Raw genomic sequence first — 20796 nt, 5'->3', positions numbered from 1 at the left:
GCTCCCTGGTCTGGGGGTGTGGAGCCCGCTAAGAGGGAAATGTAGGAGAATGGCGATGCAAAGCACAAGGCCAGCAACAGGTGGACGAATGTGCCTTCGAGATGCAGGCTCCAGCAAGGGCAGCTCCCCTCACTGGGGGCGGGTCCACATCTTGGTAGGGGCCCCTCTGGGAGCCCAGGGATGGGCACTGAAGAGACCCTCTGGGAATTCTTGCTAAATGGACACAGGCTGATCTTCCCAGAGTCTAGCTTGGTGAGCACACCCATGTTCAGTAATCCTGGCCTGACAGAGCAACTGATATCCAGGCAGCAGGTGGGAGGCCGGGAGGCAGCCCCAGGCCTGGGTGGGGGATACAGGTCAGGGCAGGCTGTCTCCAAAGGCTGCAGCCTCCCTGGCGCTGGGTGGAGCAGCCCTTGGCGGGCCTCTCCTGGGCCCTTCCATAGGCTACCTGGTGAGATCTCATATGGGACAGGGGTGCTCGGACGAGTCCCTTGTTTAGTGCCTCCCCCGGCCCCATCTGCATGACTCCTTGGCCACAAAAGAGACCTCACACTGCAAGGCTGAGGGCTCATCCTGAGCAAGGGAGCCCAGGAAGACACAGAGACCCTGAGATGCCACGGAAGGCCATGGCCTCCCCCTCACCTCTGCCTGGCTCCCCATGAGAGCCACCAGAACACTGGTGGCCTCCCTTCCATGTTATATCCACAGCACCTGGTGCCACAGAAAGAAAGAAAGGTGTCCTGGAGGGAGAGGTAGAGGGAGATGAGGCAGGTGGGCTCAGCTCCCCCCAAACCAGAGGGACCAGTGGAATAAAATCAAACCAGCTTTAATACCAATATAGTCTCTCTTTTAAATACCACGTTCCCCAGGACAGAGCACAGGGGCAGGCTCTTGGCAGGAAGAGTGGAAAGGAAATGTGGAACCGAATGGAATGGATAGCCCCGGGCCTGCCCCCAACCAGCCCAGGGCCCCTGCCAGGGGGCACTGGGGACTGGCTGCCCGCCGGGGAGGGGGAGGTGACAGCAGCTTCCTCTGGTCCAGTTATTGCAGAGGTGTGGGGTAGGCACCCTTACCCTCCCCAGCCCCCAAACTCTTCTCAGGATTTCTGCCCTTCAGACCAGCAGAGCCGAGGCCTGGGCTCCTCTGATCTGGGAGGGGCCCCTCTGCCTAAAAGAACTGCTGCTAAGGCCTGGAGTGGGCGGGGGATGCCCCCGGCCAGGCCGGCCCACTGGCTCAGTAACTGCTCTGATGGCCTGTGAGAATGTAGAGGTTGCTGTGAGCCCCCGGCTTGTCGGTGGGAATGCTCTCAAGGATGATGTCTCTGGAGGGGAGAGAACCGGAGGTGAGCAAGGTGGGAAGACACTTGGGCACCTCCACCTGGCCTGGAGAGCGTCTGAAGGGGAGGCTGGGGCACTGTGTCCTACCTGTGGGCCCCAAGCACTCGGAAGATCCTTGTCTCGTCTGTGATCTCCTGGGTCACCTGGGAAGAAAAGGGGGACTGAGGCTGCCCCAGAGGTCCTCTCCTAAAAGGTGGGGACACCTGGGTGGGGAGCCACCAGGGTCCTGAGTGTCACTCACCTCATTAGTGTCCAGGCTGCGGCCTTGCATCCCATGGCTCCAGAAGGCCAGCACACTGTCCTGCAGACACACTAGGAGCGGCCAGGCGGCCATCAGCCCTGCACCTGCCCTGGGGACACTGGCTCCCCCAGCTACACCCTGGGCCCAGGTCTGGACCACAGAGGACCTCACGGACTGGGCCGCAGGTGACCAACATGGCTCTCAAGAGGGGCTGGGGGACCTGCCTCCTTGTCCTGCTGCCAGCCCCAGGCCCCGGGGCTACATCATGTGCTCCAGGCCAGGGATACTCCCACCCCCACCTCTGTCTGCTCACTTACCCACAGTCTCAATGGGGAAGTCAAAGGTCAGCACAGGCGCCAGTGTCACCGTGGGCTCGCCCAGCAGGTTGACGATCCTCACGCAGCCTATACAGGGGGCGGGCTGGTGGGCGGGGTGGGGCGGGGTGGCCCCCTTCTGGGGAGACAGACCCACCTGGCCTCCCTCACCACCCCCTTCTAGCCCCCAGCCCTGATACCAGGAACACTCACGGTCAAAGCAGACTAGGACTGTGTCCCTGTCCACCTGGATCACCTGCTGGGCTGAGCCCGGAAGCCCCTCTGCAGGCAGAGAAGGGAGACACAGCCTGGCTGAGCCACCAGCCCCGCTCTGGCCCCAAGAGGAAGAGCTGGGGGTGTGCATCAGCCGGCTTTCCCCACAGTGCATTGCGCAATAGCTGGGTGGGGTCACGATGCCCAGTCTCACTGCACAGCAGGGGAACTGATGCTTGGCAGCAAAGTGACCCATCACAAGCGGCAGGGCTGAGGCCCAGGGAGGCTTTGGGGGGCAGAGGCTCTGGAGCCAGGAGAGCCAGGCTTCATGACCCAGTCACTGTGTGACCTCGAATCTCTGGGCCTCAGTTTCTTCATCTGTAACCCAGGCACGACGATGCCTACCTTGCAGGGCCATTGTGGGGATCAAGAGTAAAATCCCATGAGACCCCTGGCTGGGGGTCTGGGCTACCGCAAGGACTTGGTCCAGGGCACCTTCCCCCTTCTTTACCCACTGCCACTCACTCTGCTCCCCTGAGCTGTCCCAACACCCAGTGTCCTTCCTTGCTCAGAATGGAGGCCTCTGGCACCTGCCTTCCCCAGCTTGGCTCTGTCCCTGCAGCCCCTGCAGGGTTGGTCAGGTTTTCTTAGCTGCTGAGCTGAAGAGAAGCTTGGAGCTTCAGGTCCCCAAGGTCTCCGTGGAGCCATAAGCTGTGAGGAACTTCCCCCTCTCCCTTCCCTCCCCCTCCCTCCCCCTCCCCTCCCCCTCTCCCCCCCCCCCCTCTCTCTATATATATCACACGCACATGCACACACTCACATACAGCAGCCTGGCCCTCCAGCTCACCGGGTGGGAGGAGGATGTCCGGCGTCAGGCCAGCCTCCAGCGGCAGGACATGGAACAGGACGCGGCAGCCAGGCCCCTCGGGGCCCTCAGCCCCCACGCACACCTGCGGTAGCTCCTTCCCATCCAGCACCAGCGGCTCCAGCATCCTTGCTGGGCTGGGCAAGGGGCTGGAGAAGTTCTGGGGGCAGCAGGGGCGCTCAGGTCTACATTTCTCCTCCCAGAAACCCTGCCACCCGCCCGGGGGTCCCCCCACCGGCACCGCACCTTTAGCAGCAGGAATTTCTGCAGCGGCTCATACCACTGCAGCAGAAGCAGACTGGTGGGCAGCGCGGCCAGCAGGAAGGTGCTGCCTGTGTGCGGATTCCGCACTGCGAGAGAGGGGGTGGTGGGGCCGGGGCTGTGCCCACCCGTGCCCCCCTGGCCCCGCCCACCACACTCAGCTCTTACCCACGCGACACTGCAGGCAGCCTTTGGTGTCAGGAATCTTGGTGGACAGGGCAAAGCGCCTGTGGGGTGGCAACCAGGGCAGGCGTCACGGGTGCCACCCTGGGCAAGGCCCCCTGCAGAGCCCTAAGGGGACGGTACTAACACCTTCCCCGCCTCACAGGTGGCAGAGGCTCAGAGAGGTCAAGTCCCTGGCCCGAGTATCCGAGAAGCCACGAAACTGTGAATGGCGCAGGATGTGACGCAGTGCTTGTGGCTCCAGCACCCGCTATACAGCCTGGAGCGTGTACATCCAGTCCAGGGGTTTGGATCACAGAGTTACCTCTCACCGTGCGACTTGGGGCAAGGCACTGAACCTCTCCGGGCCTCAACTGCTTCACCTGCTTCACCTGCAGCTTCACCAGCAGTACCCTCAGGACTTGACCTCTCCGGGCCTCAACTGCTTCACCTGCAGCCTGGGGATAACCGTGGTACCCCCCTCACAGGGTCGCAGTGAGGCCTAAATGAGTTAACTCAGGGGAGGAGCGTGCAGCAGAGCCTGCCACATCAGGTGCCCTCACAAAAGGCTAACTTTTCTCATCCCGTTATTATTACTTTCCCACCTATTTTCAGTCATCGAAAATACTTGTTAGGCAAAGGCAGGGTGTAAATAAAGAAATAACTGAAAAAAACGAGGGTGTGGGAGGACGGCAAGCTAATGCGGCCTCCAGCTCCTCCGGCGGCCAGAGCACTCAGGGCCGGTCCCCACCTGACACACTGCAAGTCACAGATGAGCAAGCCGGGCCGAGAACATGACGACTCCCCAGAAAACGGCAAACGCCCTGCCCTCTCCTGCTTCAGGGCAGGCTATTCCAGGGGGGGACCAGTGGGTGCCGAGGGAGAAGCGGGGTCCCTCCTTTGGTTACTGGCTGTCCCCCAAACCCTCAGGGGACCTTCCAAACCTGCTTCTTCCCTTGGGGAACAGGGCTACACGTCAGCAGCCCTGCCACCTCCTCCCACTGACCCAGCCCTGTCTGCACCCTCTGCTGGGATGTGGGCCCCGCCAAGGAAGCCAGCACCTCTGTCTCCGCCTCTGTCCTCACTCTCCTCTCTCCCCTTGTTCCTTCCACTCTCTTTCCCAGCTGGCCTTCAGATGGGACAGAGGCGGACATTTTTTGTTTTTTTTCCCAACAATTCGAGATCTCTGCTGTGATACTGTGATTTCCCAAACACACACCCAAAGCTGCCTGTGACTTGGGCCTGTAATGGGCCTGTTTCCTGCAGGTCCTGGGCCAAAGCAGAGGTTGGCTTCGGACTGAGGTCAGGAAGCCCCAAGGCCACGGGGCTCCCGATGTGCTCCTCAGGCGAGCCCGCTGAATCATGGCCCTGGGCCCCTCATCTCCCCTCGGCCCGGCCTCCCATGCCCTCCTCACCGGCTTCCACCACCCACCGGGTCATGACGATGTCTAAGCCCACAGCCCGCCTCCCCGCTCAGAACTCAGTGCCATCCCCCACCCCCCAGCCCCCGCCAAGGGCCGAGGCCCCACTTGCACATTTCAAACTCCATGTGACAACACTGAATTCTGCTCCACCCACAGCTGATGACAGCTCCATCCTTCCCATTGCCTAGGCCAAAAGCTTGGAGTCATCCTTGACTCCCCTTTCTCTTCCATCCACCAACTGTCCGGAAATCCTGTTGGTTCAGTTTTCAAAATAAAACTAGACTCTGACCGCTTTTCTACTCCTTCACGGCCTCCCTGGCCCAAGCCGCCATCATGTCCCACCTGATGGTGCCACAGCCTCCTGATGGGTCTCCGCATCCGCCCGCGTCCCCTCCAGTCTCCTCCCAGCTCAGCAGCCAGAGTGACCCGTGAAAACCTCAGTCATGCCGCTCCTCTGCAGCGGCCCTAAGGCTGCCCTGAGTCAGGGGCAAAGCCCTCACTGTGACTACAGAGCCCTCGGAGGCCAGCTCCCTCTCACTCCGTCCATCTGGACTCACTGGCCTCCTTGCTGTTCCTCATACAGGCAGGACGGCTCCAGCCCCCCAGATACCCTCAGGACTTGCTCCATCAACCCCTCCGAGTCTTTGCTCAAAAAGCACCTTCTCAGCGAGGTCTTTCCTGACCACCCTGCCCTTCTCCACGGGGCACTTTCCCCTCTGTGTCACCACCGCATAGACTCCTTCTCATGTCCGCTGTTGTCTGTCTCAACAGGAGGGTCTTGGGAATATAAGGGTCTCCAGTTCCCAAGTGTATCTCACGCCCAGGACACTGCCTGGCGCATACCGGGTGCTGAATGGCTGAATGAGGGACTCTACTGCCCTGTAAACGCACCACAGTCTGCTCTCTGGGGTCTCCCGGTCCCTCCCTTTCCCTCCAGCTCACTCTGATTAGTCCCCAAATCCTGTCAATCCCACTTCCTAAATATTGCTCGAGTCCATCTAGTTCTCACTGCCCTACACTGCCTTGGGTCACTACACCGGCCTCCCTTCCAGGCCCTCTCGCCAGCCTCCCCCTCCATTCCTCCTTCCCACTGTCACCAGAGAGGCCAGCAGATGTTCCTGTTTCCATCTGCCCAGACAAGCCCCTCTCTCCTTCCCCCAGCTCCAAGAGAGGGCACGGGACGCAGGCCTGGGCCCTGGCTCCTCATGCCCTTCCACAGTGACTAGCCCAGGGGTAGGCGTGAACCTAAGCTAGGCCAGTGAGAACTGGCCCTGGACTTTTGTGGGAATTACTTGGAAACAGAGGTTCCAGTTCCATTGGGTTGTTAGCTAGTGGAACGCTGGCCTGGACCTGCAGGCAGCCATCACTGGACAAGAAAGCCTGCGTGAGAATGAAGGTGACAAGAGGAAAACAGAGCCAGGAGATGCAGGAAGATGCCTGAGGATGCCATTTAAGCCTGGATCCAGCTGGACATGCAGCTGAGCCTACTCCTACACGAGCCGTTGTGCTTAAGCCGGTGAGTTGAATCACCTGCAACGGGAAAAATCCTGATTGACGTACAGAGGGATCCTTCTAAGATGCTCCGGGTCCGCTACCAGTCAGACAAAGCCCAGATCCTGGGCCTGGAGTCAATGGCAGGCCTCTGCCACCTGTGCAGCTTCCTCTTGGGCTGCTCCCCGTCCTCGCTCGGGCCAAACACCTTTTAACTCCCCCGATCGCCTAGGAGAATTCACACTTGTTCCTCCCACTGCTAGAAGGCTGTTCCCTAACTCATCTGCCTGGAAGACCCCCAACGCTCTGTCAACGCCGCGAGCTCGCCTGGCCTCTCTGAGGCCTCCCCACCCCTTCCAGCTCTCCCCCTGGCGCACCTCAGTCCCAGGAGCTGACTGTCAAGAACTCATTTGATTTGTCATTCCTAAGCCCAGCCTAAGACCTGCCGCATAGTAGGTACTCAGGAAACATTTGCCCCACAGCCTACCCACCGCAGCTCCCAGAGCTTGCCAGGTACATTCACATGCCCTGTCTCCTTCCCTCCCGACAGGTCTGGGTGCAGGGGCAGGGGAGGCTACCAACTATATTGACCTATGAGGAAACCGGGCCTCAGAGGGGCCAAGTGACGTGTCTAAGATCCCAACAGTCTCAGTACCAGGAAAGGCTGCATTCCAGCCCTGGCTCTGTCCCTTTGCCTCTCCCTCCTCCCTCATCCCCGCAGGGCCAGGCTCCCCAGGGTCCCTGACCTGGGGATGATGCGCTGAGTGAGGCGATTGGTGGGGATGGAGAGGGGGACCTGTTGCTGTAGCCGCCGCTGCTCAAACAAGCCTGGGAGGTCGTGGGCCCAGATGTGCGTGGATTTCCCTGCGGGGGGATGGGACGGAGGGGAGAGGGGCTCAGAGAGTGTTGGTGGGTGGGGCGCTGGCCCTGCCCCCGCCTGCCCCAACTGTACCTGAGAGTGACAGCAGCACGTTGTTCACGCAGTAAAGCCAGGCGCAGCGGTGTGAAATCAGCTGGAGGCCACAGAGCCATAGATGGACAGGGGTCAGCACCCCAGACGCCCAAGGCCCTCGGCCCTCCCCCGCCAGCCGGGCCTCACCTTCTCCAGCGTATCCTCATGCAGTTCATGCAGGTTGAGGGTGTAGATGCCTTCCTCGGCCCCCACCACCAGGAACTGGTCTGCAGGTTTGGGTATGGAGTCAGAGGTCAGCCACGTCCCCTGGCCCAAGCTGGGGATTCCCAGGCTCCTGCTTCCTCCCTGCCCCTGGCCTACCCCGGGTGACAGGGTGAATCCAGGTGACAGCAGCGTGGATCCGCAGGGGGCAGCCATTGAAGACCTTGGAGAAGCAGGCGCCCATCTGGAGAGGAGGCAAGAGGCTGATGAGGAAGCACCAGGTGGGGGGACGGGGCGGGGGGAGCCACAGGCGGTGAGGCAGAAGGCGGTGGGGAGGCGGAGCCATGCGCAAACGCTTACGTGCACCTTGGGGGTCGGGGGGAGCCCACGGCAGGATGACCTCTGGGAGGGAAGAAAGGAGTCAGGGCCACACCCCCAGCCTCCCATCTCCCCGACCCCCCCCCTACAGCACCGCCTCACCTCATGATCTTCCCGGTGCTTCACGGTGGCCCAGGCAGTGGAGAGCAGCGGGGGGCTGTCAGGGCATGGGAGAGGTGCAGGTGCGGTTCCTGCAGGCACAGACCTGCCGTGAATTCCGGTCCTGGACCGCCCCCTGCCTCCAGGGGCCTGCCTCCTCGTCCCCGGAGCCTGGGGCTCACCTGGGAGGCTGGATTGAAGGTCCTCAGCCGGAGGCTCAGTGGGGGATGGCTCCAAGAACGGGGCCCTCTTGATGGTTCCTATGGTATCATCTGGGGAGTCCAGCTCCTGGCAGGAGGGTCAGCGGACCCAGCCCAGCTGTTAGCAGGTGACCCTGTAACCTACCCCCACCCCAACTGCACCCGCTATCGCACTGCCCCCCATCCCCATCCCCCGCTCCCCTCCTCTCCGCACCTTGAGTTCCAAGGCTGGCCGGATGGTCAGGCTCCTGTCGGGGACAAATCAGAGGGAGATGAGGTGTGAGATGTGACTGGGTCCTGAGCCCAGCTGCCCCCCACCTCCTCCGGGCCCTGGCCCCTCACCTTTCCTCCAGGGCCTCCTGGACTGACTGCAGCAGGCTCCTGGGTAGAGAGGGGAAGGGATCAGAGGTCAGCCTTTCCTCCTGCCCCTCCCCCCCCACAGCTCCCCCACCCCCCTCACTCACGAGTTCAGCTCCTCCTTTCCCAGCAGCGTCCACTCCTCTTCCCACTGTGGGGAAACCGAGTCAGAAAGACCAGGAGGGAGGCAGAGAGACAGACAGGCAACGTAAGAGAGTGCTGGAGAGATTGTGGGAGAGAGAGATGGCAGACAGACAGACAGATGGAAAGTGAGATTGGTAACAAGCAGGAAGACTGTGAGAAAGACAACGAGAGGCCAAGAAAGTGTGAAAAAGGGCCAAACAGACAAACAAGGAGAGAGAAGGAGACAGAGACACAGTGAGAGAAAAGAGCAGGGAGGGACTGAGATCGTGTGGGTGAGAAAGATGCTGATAAGTAGAGACAGCGAGAGAGCAGAGATGGTGAGTCAGCCAACCCAGCAGTCACAGCGACTGAGGCAGAGAAAAACGTGCCGAAGGGGGCGGGGGCGTCCTCAGACGAGTGACAGGCCCACGTTTTAGAAAGGCGTGGTCACCCTGCCACCCCCAGCCGACTGTCCAAAACAACCTGCCCCAGGAAGGAGCCCCCAGGCTTCCGGGTCCCTGGGCGGACAGGCCTGCTTGGACAGCTCTCCCGGGCCGAGGGCCAGGCTGCTGCTGCTTCACGGCTCCTGAGTTTGAGGTGCTCGGTCACCTGCACAGCTCCCCAGTCCAGCCCTCTGCCCCACCCTGCCACACCGCCAGCCCCTCACCGGCTCATTCAGTGGGTCTGTTTCCTTCCTTCGTGGGGCACCAAACTTCACCTGGTGAACTGGAGGGCCCAGATCCAGGGGTTAGGGGGGCCAGAGCCTCAGGACTGACCCCTTAACTCACACCAGATCCACACGCACAGCCCCCCAATCCACACAGCCCCCCACCAAATCCACACACAGCCGCCAATCCACACAGCCCCCCACCAAAGCAGACTCACACTGGATCTCCGAGGGGGTCCTCTCGGCTGGGCCATGCTGCCCCCGGGAGTGAATGGTGTCGGGAAACATGTCGTAAGTCTACGAGAGAGCACAGACAGTGGGCACGTGTCCACGCTCACCTCACACCAGCAGCTCCTCGAGCTGCTCTACACACACTGACGTGTCTGTTTTCACGGAAACGCCCTGAGATGATCGCGAGATTAAATGGCACCCTCGTTTCACAGGTGAGAAAACCAGCACAGAGAGGCCAGTAACTCGCCAAAGATCACAGAGAAAGCAGAAGATGGCTTAACTAGGGTCACGGTCACGCTGGGCCAAGGGCAAGAACCTATCACAGTGGGGCGACAAGGAGGCAAACCGGCTCAGGGAAGATTCCTAATGGGTGGGCTCGACCAGACTGAAGCTCCATGTGCTGGAAACACACAAGCTGAAGGGCCCTTGACTTCTGTCACCTCTGCATGCCTATGACCAGACCAGGCCAAAACCCAGTCCCCAGTGGCTCTCACTTACCTCCAGATCACAGTCTTCTGGGGAGGGGGTTCCCAGGTGGGGGTCATTGGCCTTGTCCAACAGCTGTGTGAGGAGAGCCCGAGGCAACTGCTGGGTCGTGAAGGGGTGCTGGAGGATGGAGGGGGTGCAGGTTGGTCCCTGGCCTCCGGGTCCCTGCTTCTGAGCATCTAGCCCCCTGCCCCACCCCCCTACCTCCCACCTGCAGGAGCTTCTCTGCTGTTGGCCTCTTCTTGGGGTTCTTGGTCAAGGCAAGCTTGAGGAAGTGATGGAAATACTGGGTCCTAGTGGATACAAGAGACCCCACCCGCAGGCCCAGATTAGCCCTCAGGCAGGCCATCCTGCCACCACTCCTGAGGAGTCTGCTGGGCCTGCCCAGGAAGGAGCCAGCCTGAGACCAAGGGCAGCTGGCCTGAGCAACACTGCTATTGCGACACGGCAGCGCCTCCATCATCAACCATCTGCCCTTCTTCTTTGTCCACGCTGGTCCCCAGCCCAGAGGCAGGGCCCAGGCCTCTCCCGCGGATGGTCTGTGGAGGCCCAGAGAGGGCAGGGCCCTCGAGGCTGCACCCTGGGGGGTGGCAGAAGGCTCCTCTGCCCCCATGGGGCTGGGCTGAAAAGGGGGCCCCAGCAAGGGATGTGGGCCCTCACCAGCGAGTCTTGTCTCTCAGCTTTGGCGGCTGGAAGCTGCTCTTTGACATCAGCATCAAGGCCCTGTGGAGACCACAGGTCAGGGGTCGAGGGTCACAGGGCTCTTGGGGTCAGGCAAGGGGCAAGTATTCAGCTGACCTCATGGGGTGCAGGTGGAAGAGAGGGGGCTGCAGCTCGCCCAGCTCGATGGCGGTGATGCCCAGGGCCCAGATGTCACACAGCTCATTGTAGCCACCTTTGCGCTCCACGGCGGCCACCTCCGGGGCCATCCTAGAGGCGGGGTCACAGATGAGACGGCCGGGTGCCCCGCTGTGGCCCCCACCCCCTCAGCCAGAGGTGCAGCCTCACCAGTATGGAGTCCCAATGAAAGACCTCCTCTTCGCCACAGACGCCGTCAGCTCGCCTGACACCCCAAAGTCAGCTACAGGGAGAAAGAGCTGCTCTCACCCGACCTCTGGCTGCCACTCCCCACCCCCTTTCAGGGCTCAGGCTCAGGATGCACCTGGCAGGGCTCAGAAAACAGGCAGCCCAGGTTCAGCCACAACTGCCACAGGCACAAGGCAAAGCCAGGTCCCCTCCTGGGAGGGGTCAACCACCTTCTCTCCACGACCAAGTGCCCGGTCCCATGTTAGACTCCACACGAACCCAACCACATCCAACTTCTAGCAGGAAGGGAGAACTGTTCCACTTTCTAAATGGGGAAACTGAGGCTCAAGTGGTAAAATGACTTGCTCAAGGACAAGCTGCACTTGAAAGTAGGCTCTAAGACTCCAGGAGCTCCCATAGAACCCTCACCCTGATTGTGTCCCCAGGGTACTGACCCAGCTTGACATCTCCCTGGAGGGTGAGGAGAAGGTTGGCTCCCTGTGGGAATGGAGGAGAGAGAATCCCGTCTGGTGCCCCCGAGAGCCTCCTCCTCCCTCCCACAATGCCCTTGGCCAGACCCCTACCTTGATGTCTCTGTGGATCTTCCCCTGAGAATGCAAGTGGTGCAGCCCCTGGGGACGAAGAGGAGCCCCTGAGAGCAGCTACCCAGTATATCCCACCTCTCCTGAACCCCCTCTCAGGACTGGGGCCCCCCACCCAAGCTGCTTCCTCCTCCCCTCTCCCCAAACAGGAAATGACTGAGCCAAAAGGGAAATGGGCTGCTTCCGGCAACACGGCTGGGGCCCCTTCCCCGCAGGACCCACAGCCCCTCAGGCACCTTTGCCTGAGCACTCCACCCACCCCACCCTGCAACACACACACTGGCCAGCTGGGCTCCCTGCCCTGCTCCAGGGGACTGGGGGTGTGAGTAGCCCTATGGGCCCAGCTACCTTCAGTGCCTCTCGGCAGACATAGGCAATCTGCCGTTCCTCCAGGGGCCCGGTGGCTGAAATGGGAGGGGTAAGGGCTGGCAGGGGGGTCTGGGGGAATATGCTGACCCTCCCAGGATCCACCCTGTGTGGGGTAAGCAGCAGGCATTGCTGGTGAAAGGGGAGTTGGCCACATCCCCTCCCGACATAGGCTGGGATATACAGCCCAGAAAAGGACAGCATTTCTCTCAAGGTCACACAGCTAGTGAGAAGTGGAGAGGGGCCCAAATCCAGGGCCCCAGCTCTCCCCTCCGGCCCTGCGTTGCGGTGGGGATGGGAAGAAGGCTGTGACCCTCTGTGGCCTGGAGTCCTGGCCCTCACCGTGGTAAATCTCCTGCAGGGACCCCCCTCCGCAGAACTCCATGCAGATCCACAAGCGGTCATTCCTGGGGTGACACAGAGCTGGGGTGGGCACATGGTAGGGCCATATGGGGGCTGCCTGGGGGTAAGCAAGGGGATAAAGCAGCCTCACCTGAGGTAGCTGCCAATATAGGCCACCACATTGGGGTGGCGGCACTCACGCAGGATGGTGATTTCCTGCTGAAGGGAGCTGATGTCGTCCCCTGGGAAACACAGGGCATCATGAAGGGGGCCGCCTTAACTCAATGCCCCCATCTGCAAAATGGGCACAGAGTGCCTCCTCTCTCCAGGGCAGACAGGTGCCAGCGGACAGTACCTCCCGGGGCCTGCTTCTCAGGGGGTCTCGGAAATGTCAACTCTCACACCGCGCCCGCTCTGCGGCCCTCTGCCCTCCCTCCAGCGCTGAGGCCCTGGCTCCGGGCCCTCACCTGGGTCTAGCTTGACTATCTTGACCGCAGCCAGTTCGGACGTGACCGTGTCGCGGGCCTGCAGGGGCGGAGGGGGTGAAGCGAGATGAGGAGGGGCGGGGCTGGGGGCCGGATTCCGCAGCAGGGCACGGAGCGCGTACCCTCCTCTCCTCTCTCCCGTCCGTCCCGCCGCCCGGCGCACCTTGTAGACGTCGCCATAGGTCCCGGCCCCCACGCGCTGCAGCAGCTCGAAGCGGTCCCGCGGATCCTGCAGCGACACATCCTGCAGCAGCGCCATGGCCCGGCGCCGGGCGGGCGCGAGCTGCGGAGCCGCGGAGCCGGCGCGGGGCGGCGCGGGGCGGGGCGGGGCGGGGCGGGACCGCCGAGGCGGGCGCCGGTGGCTCAGAGGCCGCGGGGGCGGGGCCGGGGCCCGGGGCGGGGCCAGGCCGGGGATGCCCCGCCGCCCGGCCGGGAGGAGGCGCCAGCGGGACCGGCCCTCGGCAGCTAGGGAAAGTCCCGAGCCCGGGAGGAGCTGATGGTGCCGAGGCTCTTCTGCCGGCCACCAGTTCCTCGCGCTCTACAGGTGGGGAGCCCGAAACCCGGAGGGCCGGAAGGCAGAGGAAAGAGGGGGAGCTCCACTCCCAAATTCCCAGATGAAACACGGACAAGTACTTTTTTTTTTTTTTTTTACAAAATGTATTCATCTTCCTTGGAACTGAAAAATAAATCTATGTACAAAACAGGAAGCGATCAGGCTCCCCTCACCCACTCGCAAACCCCTGCAGATTTCCTCCAGAGTCCCCCGAGACGGGATGGACCCCGGGGAGGTTCCCAGAGGGTCGGAAGAGAGGTCTGCTCTGATCTGGGGCCAGTTTGGTCAGGAAGCGGGTGGGGCTCAGGATTCGCACACGCCGGGAGCGGAGTTTCGTGTCCCGGCCTCGCAACAGGGAAGGAAGCTAGGATTTCCAAGTTCTGGAAGCGTTACTTAAGTTCTCTGCGGTAGGGGGCTTGGATTCCCAAGGAATGGAATTTTGAAGGGCGGAAATGTACTCCTAGGGGCTGAGCGGGGTCCTTGGTTCCCGGGCTGTGGGTGGGACCTGTGCTCCTAGGGTTTAGGGTGAAACAGCCCTATGGGCTGGAAGCAACCCTGAGCCAACACTGGTCAGGCCTAAGGTTAGAGCCTCGGTTCTGAGATGGAGCCTGAGCTTCCCGTAGTTGGACCTTTAAAGATGGGTGAAGGACTCAGGGTAAGGTTTCAATTGGCCGGCTGGGATTCTGGGGGATGGGCTCTATATTCCAGTGACTGGGCGGAGCCCTCGGTTCGGGCGCTGGGTGGAGTCTACTCTGGGAACCTGCAGCCTGAGTTCCGGGTATGGGTGAGGCCTGGAGGCGGGGCCTAGGCCCCTAGGCCAGGGGCGGAGCCTGGGCTCGCTAGGGGGCTGGGGTGGAACCTAATCCTGATTGAGGGCGGGCTCCGAGTGGGCCGCTACTGAGACCCGGGTACTTCAGAGGCCCTTGCGCTGCCGCTTGAGGAATGAGAGAGTGTAGTCACTAGGTGGAGACACCTTCTGCTTCTTCATCTGCACTTGTGACTGAGCCGTGAGCTGCAGCTTGATGGCGCTCGAATTGATCTTGGTGGCCACCAGCAGCTCCTTCATGCCCTTCATCTTCTCGCTCTGAAAAGTGAGCACCGGACCCTCCGGTGGCGGCGAGGCGGCGGGCGCCAGCGCTGCAGCCGCGCTGCCGCCTTCAGGGCCGCGGGCAGTGCTCGGGACGGTGCCTGGGGGCTTCCGGGGAGGTCCTGGCACCGCACCCTGGCCCGCGCCTGGGCCCTTGTCCAGCGCCGGCTTCTTAGGCGGCGGAGGCTCCTCAGGCTTGGATTCCCGCCGCGGGCCCCGCCGCCGGCCTTCTCGGGCTTCCTCGCCCCAAGGCTCTTCTGCCTCGGCCGCCTCTGCCTCTCGGCTCACTATGCGTACCTTCTGCCGCACCTGGGCCGCATGGGGGCGGGGGCAAGCGGAGGAAGAGGTTGCAGGCCAGTGGGTCGAACCCCAAGACCCGGCCAAGACCATCCTGTCGTGGAGCCTCGGTCTCACCCGCACCCAAAGGGGATGGACAGATCCCCTTCAGGGCTACAAAGGTTCTGACTCTGCTGTAGCTGCTGTCACCACCTGTCCTCCCCAGCCACCCTGCACAGCTGTCCCTCACCTGTCCCTCAAAACGGCCCAGGGACTGCACAAGGAAGGTGGCCCAGCCCACGTGCAGCACGGGCGTGGGACTGCCCTCTTCCCATTTGCAGATGCCGTCGTAGAATCGCAGCAGGTGGGCGAAACACTCTGGGTCCTGGAGGGCAGAACCCTGGCTCTGGGTGCCCTGGAAAAGGGGGAAAGGAGGACACAGTTCAGACCCCATTACTATCAGAGGGCACAGGCCAGACCTCTCGCCTAGACAAAGAGCCCTGGCTCTGGCAGACGTGAGCATAGGTGGAGAAAATTCTTAGAACCGCCTTCCTTTTATAAAACCAGTCCTTAGCCAGGACTTGGAAGGAGGGAGGGAGCATCCCTTACCTCCGTCTCACCCCCTCAGCTGAATGAGTGACCCTGACAGAGAAAGAGAGGGGCTTCCACCCCATTTACCTCAACTCCTCAAACCCAAGCCCAGGCCCTCAGCTACTGCATAAGAGAACACAGCTGTCTGCCTGAACTGGGCCACCTGTCTCGTGCCATCCCCAGTCCCATGCAGCAGTCCCACGTCCTGTGACTGGGAGCCCTGCTCAGGTGGGAAGGCGTACACAGGCTGGAGGTCCAGCCCTTCACCTGGGTCTGCTCCCCTGGCCGCTCCTCGCCGGCCTCCAACAGGCTGGCAGCCTCTTTCAGCAGGTTGGGGATGACATCATTGGCTACTTCAAAGAACTCCTTGTAGATCTCCTCGTCTTCACGGCAGTAGTTGTAGCTGTGAGAGCAGCAGGGCACTGTGGGGTCTCGGCTATGGCGGTTACCCCCAGGGACCTGGCAGGGGATGGAGCCCTGGTTTCTTTTCCGGGGTCATCCAGGGACTGAGTGAACAGTTGGGGTCCTCACTCGAAAATGGTGGTGTCTGTGTCAGCCCAGAGCAAGAGTGAGGAGGGGGATGGGGAATGCAGATTCCACTGCTGGATGACAGTGGTTAGAAATTAGGAGGAAAGGGTGGGGAAGGAAAGGCGTGAAGCTCTCATTAGGGGTCCCTACCTCTTGGGTGATGGTGGCCTTGGCTGCCTAGTGACTGGATGGAGAGGTGATAGGGCTTGGGACCCAGGCCTCCCTCCTGGACGAGGGTGGTTGGAAATTGGGTGGAAGGGGAAGAAAGGCCAGGCTGGGGCCCCGTGGGGGGATCCTCACTCCTGGATGACAGTAGCCGTGTCGGCCCAGGCCTGCAGGGCTTCACGCACGTTGCGGTTGCGACAATGGTAGCCAGCCAGGTACATGTAGGGGTAGATGTGCTCATCCCGGTAGTAGGTCTTGGCTGAGGCAATGCCCTGGGGATAGAGCAGAGGGGCCTCAGGGAGGCAGCTCCCAGCCGCCCCAGGTGGCACAAATGTCCCATTGGATCACACCCAGGAGGGGCAATAGGAAGATTCCAGAGAGTCTCATCTCCCACGTGACCTTACCCCGGGCCATCCTCTCTACCAGGTGCTCCTCCCTGGGTCTGTAGGTCTGCACTGGGCTGGTCTTCCAAGCCCAGCCCAGTGTCCCTCCTACCCCCAGCCCCACCAAGTTAACACCCCCTGCCTCAGTGCTCTCACAGTGTTTGACCTCTACTATACTCCAAGAAGGACAATGATAGGCAGTAGAAAAGGCAGGGCGGAGGGGACAAATCCAGGACCTACCACCCCCAGGCAGGGAACCCAGAACACTCCTCAGACAGCCCTGACCGCCCTGAATACGCACACGGTAAATACAAAACGAGGACTGGATGGGCGGTACCCCCAATACACACAAAGTTCTTCTCGCCTCACCTGCCCCCTCCCAGTCCCAGATAAAAGGGAACCCCAGCCATCGTTGCACCTCCCTTCTGTACCCTCCTGAGATGTCCCCACCTTGTGGTAGAGGGTGAGTGGGTCCGGCCGGCCAGGGGTAGGCTCCAGCTCCTCCAGATCTGCCAGGTTCCCCAGCGCCATAGGGTACCTGGGAAAGGCTCATGAGTCCAGGCTGCCCCCCAGCCCACCCTGAGGCCCAGCCTGGCCACTTCCCTCTACTGACCTTTCCAGATGTCCCAGGTCATAGAGCAGCCAGAGCAGCTTCTAGGGGCCAAAGGAGAGAAGTGTGAGCTGGCAGGAGAGAGGGGGGTCCTCAGTCTACCACGCAGATGGGGGTCCAGCACCAGTAGGGACCTCCCACCAGGTGGGAAAAGCCAGAATTCAGAACTAGCCCCTTATTGAAGTCAAAGCGCTTTCACGTCTCAATTCTCCCCTCCCAAGAGCCCCAGGAAAGTCCAGGCCAGGAATGATTCACCCACATTACAGAAGGGGGAGCTGAAGCTCAGGAAAGGAAAGCGCCCTGGCCCAGGGTCCCACAGGCACCCCTCACCTGCTGCAGCTGCAGCAGCTCCAGGGAGTCAGTGTGCAGGTCAATGGAAGGGTTGATGGCGCACACCATAAATGCCACCTCCATCTTGCGGTCACAGCGCATGTATGATCCTTTCAGGTACAGCCAGCTCTTGGGAGAGGACAAGACCAGATGTCTCACGATGGCCTACCTGTGCCTGCTCTAGGGAATGACAGCCAGGAAGGGGGCCCTCCCCTTCCTGACATACGTAGGTGATGATAGGAAGAGGGCAGAGCTCCTTGGGTGGCTTGGGCTAGGAGAGTATGGGGGGGGATGCAATACCCGCTCAGCCACACCCGCGTTGACTGTCTGGCCTCTGCGGTCCTCGTTGCCCTTGCCATGCCAGGTGACCTCAGCTGTTTGTTCTCCATTGGGCCCAAACACTACCCAGGCATGGTCCTCAGACAAGGCCAGGTGGACATCCCGGAGACCCAGGGCCTGGCAGGCCCCCACCACGGCAAAGGCCACACCAGAGCTGTCCAGTTTGGTACCTGTGGAAGGGAAAGTAATGAAAGAGGGTCCTCTGAGCTCTGGCCTGGGGGAAGGGACCAGGTAGTGATGGGCCATGCACCCTCCCACACTCACCTCCAAGCCTGCGCTCAAACCTCAGGCACTCCTGCCCGTCTTCCCTCTACCCCTTTCCTCCTACGTGTTCAGAGACTCTCCTTCCCCCTTTACGTTCCCCATCCTCAACAGGAGACCTTGGATCTTTTGTAGTTCCACCCAGCTTTTGACCCTGTTTCTTCTCTTTCTCTACAACTGTATTATATATTTCTGCTAGAATTTCCTCGTTTTATTGTACCTATTAGGTTATAACCAGGGACGGCAAAAACAGGACACTGGCCAACACTCCTTTTTCACACCCACTAGCAGACACTCCCCATTTCTCTCTGTATTCTTTTCCTGCTAAGCTCAGAAGCAGCCTCAGATTCCTTCTCAATATGGCACTCCAGGACCTGACTGCCGGTCAACTGGGCTTGGACCAAAGAGGAAAGCTCTTTGCAAGCCCTGAGCCTTCAGTTTCTTCAGGTGAAGCCCTGGTCTGTTTACTTTCAAAACATGTTCATAGACGTTTCATGGAATTGGCTCAAATGCAGCCCGATTTTGGCTCCTCACTCCCTAAATCTGCTGCTGCCCTCTATGCCTCAGGCTGGGCTGCAGGACTCCTGTAGCTGCTCAATGGCAGGGAGGGGGGTTCTGAGGGGGCAGAGGGTGGGCTAATGGATTTGGAGTCATGTGACTGGGGTCCAATCCCAGCCTTGCCATTCTGTGTGACTTGAGAAGATCACTTTCCCTCTCTGGGCTTCAGTTTCCCTAGCTGCAAAGGGGGACATAACACTTGCCCCACCTCACAAGGCTTACAGGTCTCAAAAGGGCTCTGTAAACCACACAGTGTTGTGAAGAGGTGGGCCAAGGTTCACACGTGAGACAGGATTCTCGCCCCTTGCCACCTGTCGGGCTCCAACCTGTGATGAAGCTGAAGAGGGACTGGATGTGGGCCCGATCCTTGAAGTAGGAGCGGCTGAGGCTGTTCCAGATGACATCGGAGACCTTCTTTACCAGTTCGCGGCTGGAGACGCCCCCCTCTCGCGGGTAGAGAGACAGGTCGACGGCGCCGCGGATCTGGGCGGTGAAGCGGGCATAGAGTGCGGCGATGATGGACAGGTCGGCCACGGGGAAGTAGGTGAGGCCGCCAGGAGGGTCGGGCGCAGGGCTGGGCTGAAAAGTGAGCTCGGGCACGTTGGTGGGGATGACGCGGTTGACAGCTAGGAAGTGCTCCACGAAGCCCAGTACCAAGGATAGGAGCACCAGGTCCGGCTCCTCTCGGCCCAGCTCGGCAGTGAACAGGCGCACCACGTCGTCTATGGAGCGCAGCGGGAACAGCGTCTTCTGGGCGGCCTTCAGCCCCATGGCGGCGGGCCTCGGCCTGCGGGCGAGCGTGCGGAGGGAGGGTCGGGGGGGCACGGCCCAGGAGCCCCCCTCCCAGGCTCGACTAGCTTTCTACACCCCCACACACAGACACAATCCCTTGCTTCCCCGCCCCTTCACGCTCCGCTCATCTGCTCCGCCTCTTTCGTCGAAGAGACCCCTCAGCCGAGGCTGCGGGGCCTTCTTGTCCCCCACAACCCCAGGAGCCCCGGCCCCGATGGGGGTGCGCCCCTAGGACCCCACTGAGAACTCCCAATGGCCGCCCCGCCCCCTCTCTGCGCCCATACCCCCAGGGCCCTAGAGTCCGCGCGGAAGGCGCTCCTAGGCCAGGCCCCCCAAGTCCCAAGGAGAGTCCTGGCCTCGGTCCCCCGCGCCCACCTCCGCGCTTACATCCCACACAAGGCACAGCAGCGCCCGCCGCCTGGAGCCTGCTGGGAAATGGAGTTCCGCCCCCTCGGGCCGCACCGCCTGCCGGGAAGTGGAGTCCGGGGCCCGCCCCTGTCCTTGCCAAGTCTTGAAATGGTGGCTGGGCCGGCCAGTCCGCGATGGCTTATGGGAGTGGTAGTCCCGCTGCTCTGGGCGCGGCAGAACCCAGAGGTAGGTGAGGAGAGGAGGCAGCGCCACCTTCCTGAGGTCCTCAGGGATTGGTCATTCCATTTCACGCCTACCCAGGTAGGCAGAGGAACCGCAGTGCATTCTGGGAGTTGTAGTCCGGAGAGTGAGCAGGCATCCTCCGCACTCGCTGAGCTTCTGTACGTCATCACGTGTCGGCAAGATGTGATGAAAACGGGTACTTTTAAACGCTGCTGGAGCACTGTAAACGTGTTCAGCCACTGTAGTTGGATATTTATTGGTATCCATTAACACGTAAATGTGCCTACTCTATGTCTAGTTTTCTGTCCGTGAGAACATCTAACACGTGTGCAAAGAGGAACATCTAAAGAACCATTGTAGTTATTTGTATACAAGAATTTGTATACAAGAAGAGTAAAGTAGCTCTATGCATCCTAAAATGGATCTTCAGGGCAAATTGTTGAGGGGAAAAAGCTACAGAGCGATATGTATGATAGGGTAGTATTTATTTACCATTTTAAAACTTCAAAACAATACTAAATTTCTACAGAATCATTCATTCACTTACTCATTTAACAAACAGATTTTTGGTGCCTATAATGGGCCAAGCACTCAGTCCCAGGCACTGGCTATGTAGCAGTGAATAAAACAGATTAAATTCCTGCCCTACTTCACCTCTGTGGGTTTTTTCCAGAAAAACCCATAAGTCTAGCCTATTCATGAGAAAACATCCAGCAAACCCAAACTGAGGGACTTTCAGACTGGTCGTACCTGACAGTTCCCCTCAAAAGTGTCAAGGTCATGAAAGACAAGGAAAGACTGAGAAACTGTTGCAGCTTAGAAGACACTAAGGAGACAGGACCACTAAATGCAGCGTGGCGTTCTGGATTGAATCCTGGACCAGGAAAAAAGGACATTAGTGGAAAAACTGGTGAATAGGGTGGCTGACTGTCCCAGCTCGCCCAAGTC

The 20796-nt window shown here is 60.6% G+C and overlaps 2 protein-coding genes across 12 annotated transcripts; both read right to left on the bottom strand.

The window, feature by feature from the left end:
- Positions 1-810: 810 nt before the first annotated feature.
- Positions 811-13098, bottom strand: MAP4K2 (mitogen-activated protein kinase kinase kinase kinase 2). Of its 9 annotated transcripts, none has more exons than XM_067748465.1 (32): positions 12948-13098; positions 12767-12824; positions 12451-12541; positions 12300-12364; positions 11940-11995; positions 11574-11621; positions 11445-11487; positions 10972-11044; positions 10762-10893; positions 10624-10686; positions 10175-10256; positions 9976-10083; positions 9465-9543; positions 9247-9305; positions 8564-8607; positions 8442-8480; positions 8314-8347; positions 8082-8187; positions 7903-7991; positions 7783-7824; positions 7582-7666; positions 7408-7487; positions 7261-7321; positions 7055-7172; positions 3400-3458; positions 3217-3320; positions 2953-3130; positions 2106-2174; positions 1896-1982; positions 1579-1649; positions 1425-1480; positions 811-1321 (listed from the first exon to the last, which is right to left on the bottom strand). In XM_067748465.1, the coding sequence occupies exons 1-32, from the start codon at positions 13041-13043 to the stop codon at positions 1234-1236; spliced, it is 2463 nt and encodes an 820-aa protein (XP_067604566.1). In that variant the 5' UTR covers positions 13044-13098; the 3' UTR covers positions 811-1233. The 9 variants fall into 9 exon arrangements, with proteins under 9 accessions (XP_067604566.1, XP_067604568.1, XP_067604573.1 ...); XM_067748467.1 differs by having other exon boundaries at positions 7789-7824; XM_067748472.1 differs by lacking the exon at positions 11940-11995 and having other exon boundaries at positions 12948-13031.
- A 303-nt stretch (positions 13099-13401) lies between these two features.
- MEN1 (menin 1) lies at positions 13402-19799 on the bottom strand. 3 transcript variants are annotated; one of them, XM_067748462.1, is made up of 10 exons: positions 19645-19799; positions 18792-19252; positions 17608-17816; positions 17308-17436; positions 16981-17021; positions 16818-16905; positions 16120-16256; positions 15559-15694; positions 14951-15115; positions 13402-14733 (listed from the first exon to the last, which is right to left on the bottom strand). In XM_067748462.1, coding segments are annotated over exons 1-10 (1851 nt in total). In that variant the 5' UTR covers positions 19647-19799; the 3' UTR covers positions 13402-14250. The 3 variants fall into 3 exon arrangements, with proteins under 3 accessions (XP_067604563.1, XP_067604564.1, XP_067604565.1); XM_067748463.1 differs by having other exon boundaries at positions 19633-19772; XM_067748464.1 differs by having other exon boundaries at positions 19542-19668.
- Positions 19800-20796: the final 997 nt, after the last annotated feature.

Source organism: Pseudorca crassidens, chromosome 9, assembly GCF_039906515.1.
Source record: "Pseudorca crassidens isolate mPseCra1 chromosome 9, mPseCra1.hap1, whole genome shotgun sequence".
NCBI classification, from domain to species: Eukaryota; Metazoa; Chordata; class Mammalia; order Artiodactyla; family Delphinidae; genus Pseudorca; species Pseudorca crassidens.
This window is presented reverse-complemented; position numbering and strand designations above follow the sequence as displayed.

What these genes read in the sequence shown, in the direction of transcription:
- MAP4K2 (XM_067748465.1), bottom strand. Translation starts at nt 13,043, where the DNA reads ATGGCGCTGCTGCAGGATGTGTCGCTGCAGGATCCGCGGGACCGCTTC. An exon ending in CCTATGGCGACGTCTACAAG is followed by an intron (nt 12,825 to 12,947) that starts GTGCGCCGGGCG and finishes CCGCCCCTGCAG; the next exon opens with GCCCGCGACACGGTCACGTC. An exon ending in AGTCCTAGTCTGCTTTGACC is followed by an intron (nt 1,983 to 2,105) that starts GTGAGTGTTCCT and finishes CCCCCTGTATAG; the next exon opens with GCTGCGTGAGGATCGTCAAC.
- MEN1 (XM_067748462.1), bottom strand. An exon ending in CACTCACCCTCTACCACAAG is followed by an intron (nt 16,257 to 16,817) that starts GTGGGGACATCT and finishes CTCTATCCCCAG; the next exon opens with GGCATTGCCTCAGCCAAGAC. An exon ending in ACGGCTACTGTCATCCAGGA is followed by an intron (nt 15,695 to 16,119) that starts GTGAGGATCCCC and finishes CTGCTCTCACAG; the next exon opens with CTACAACTACTGCCGTGAAG.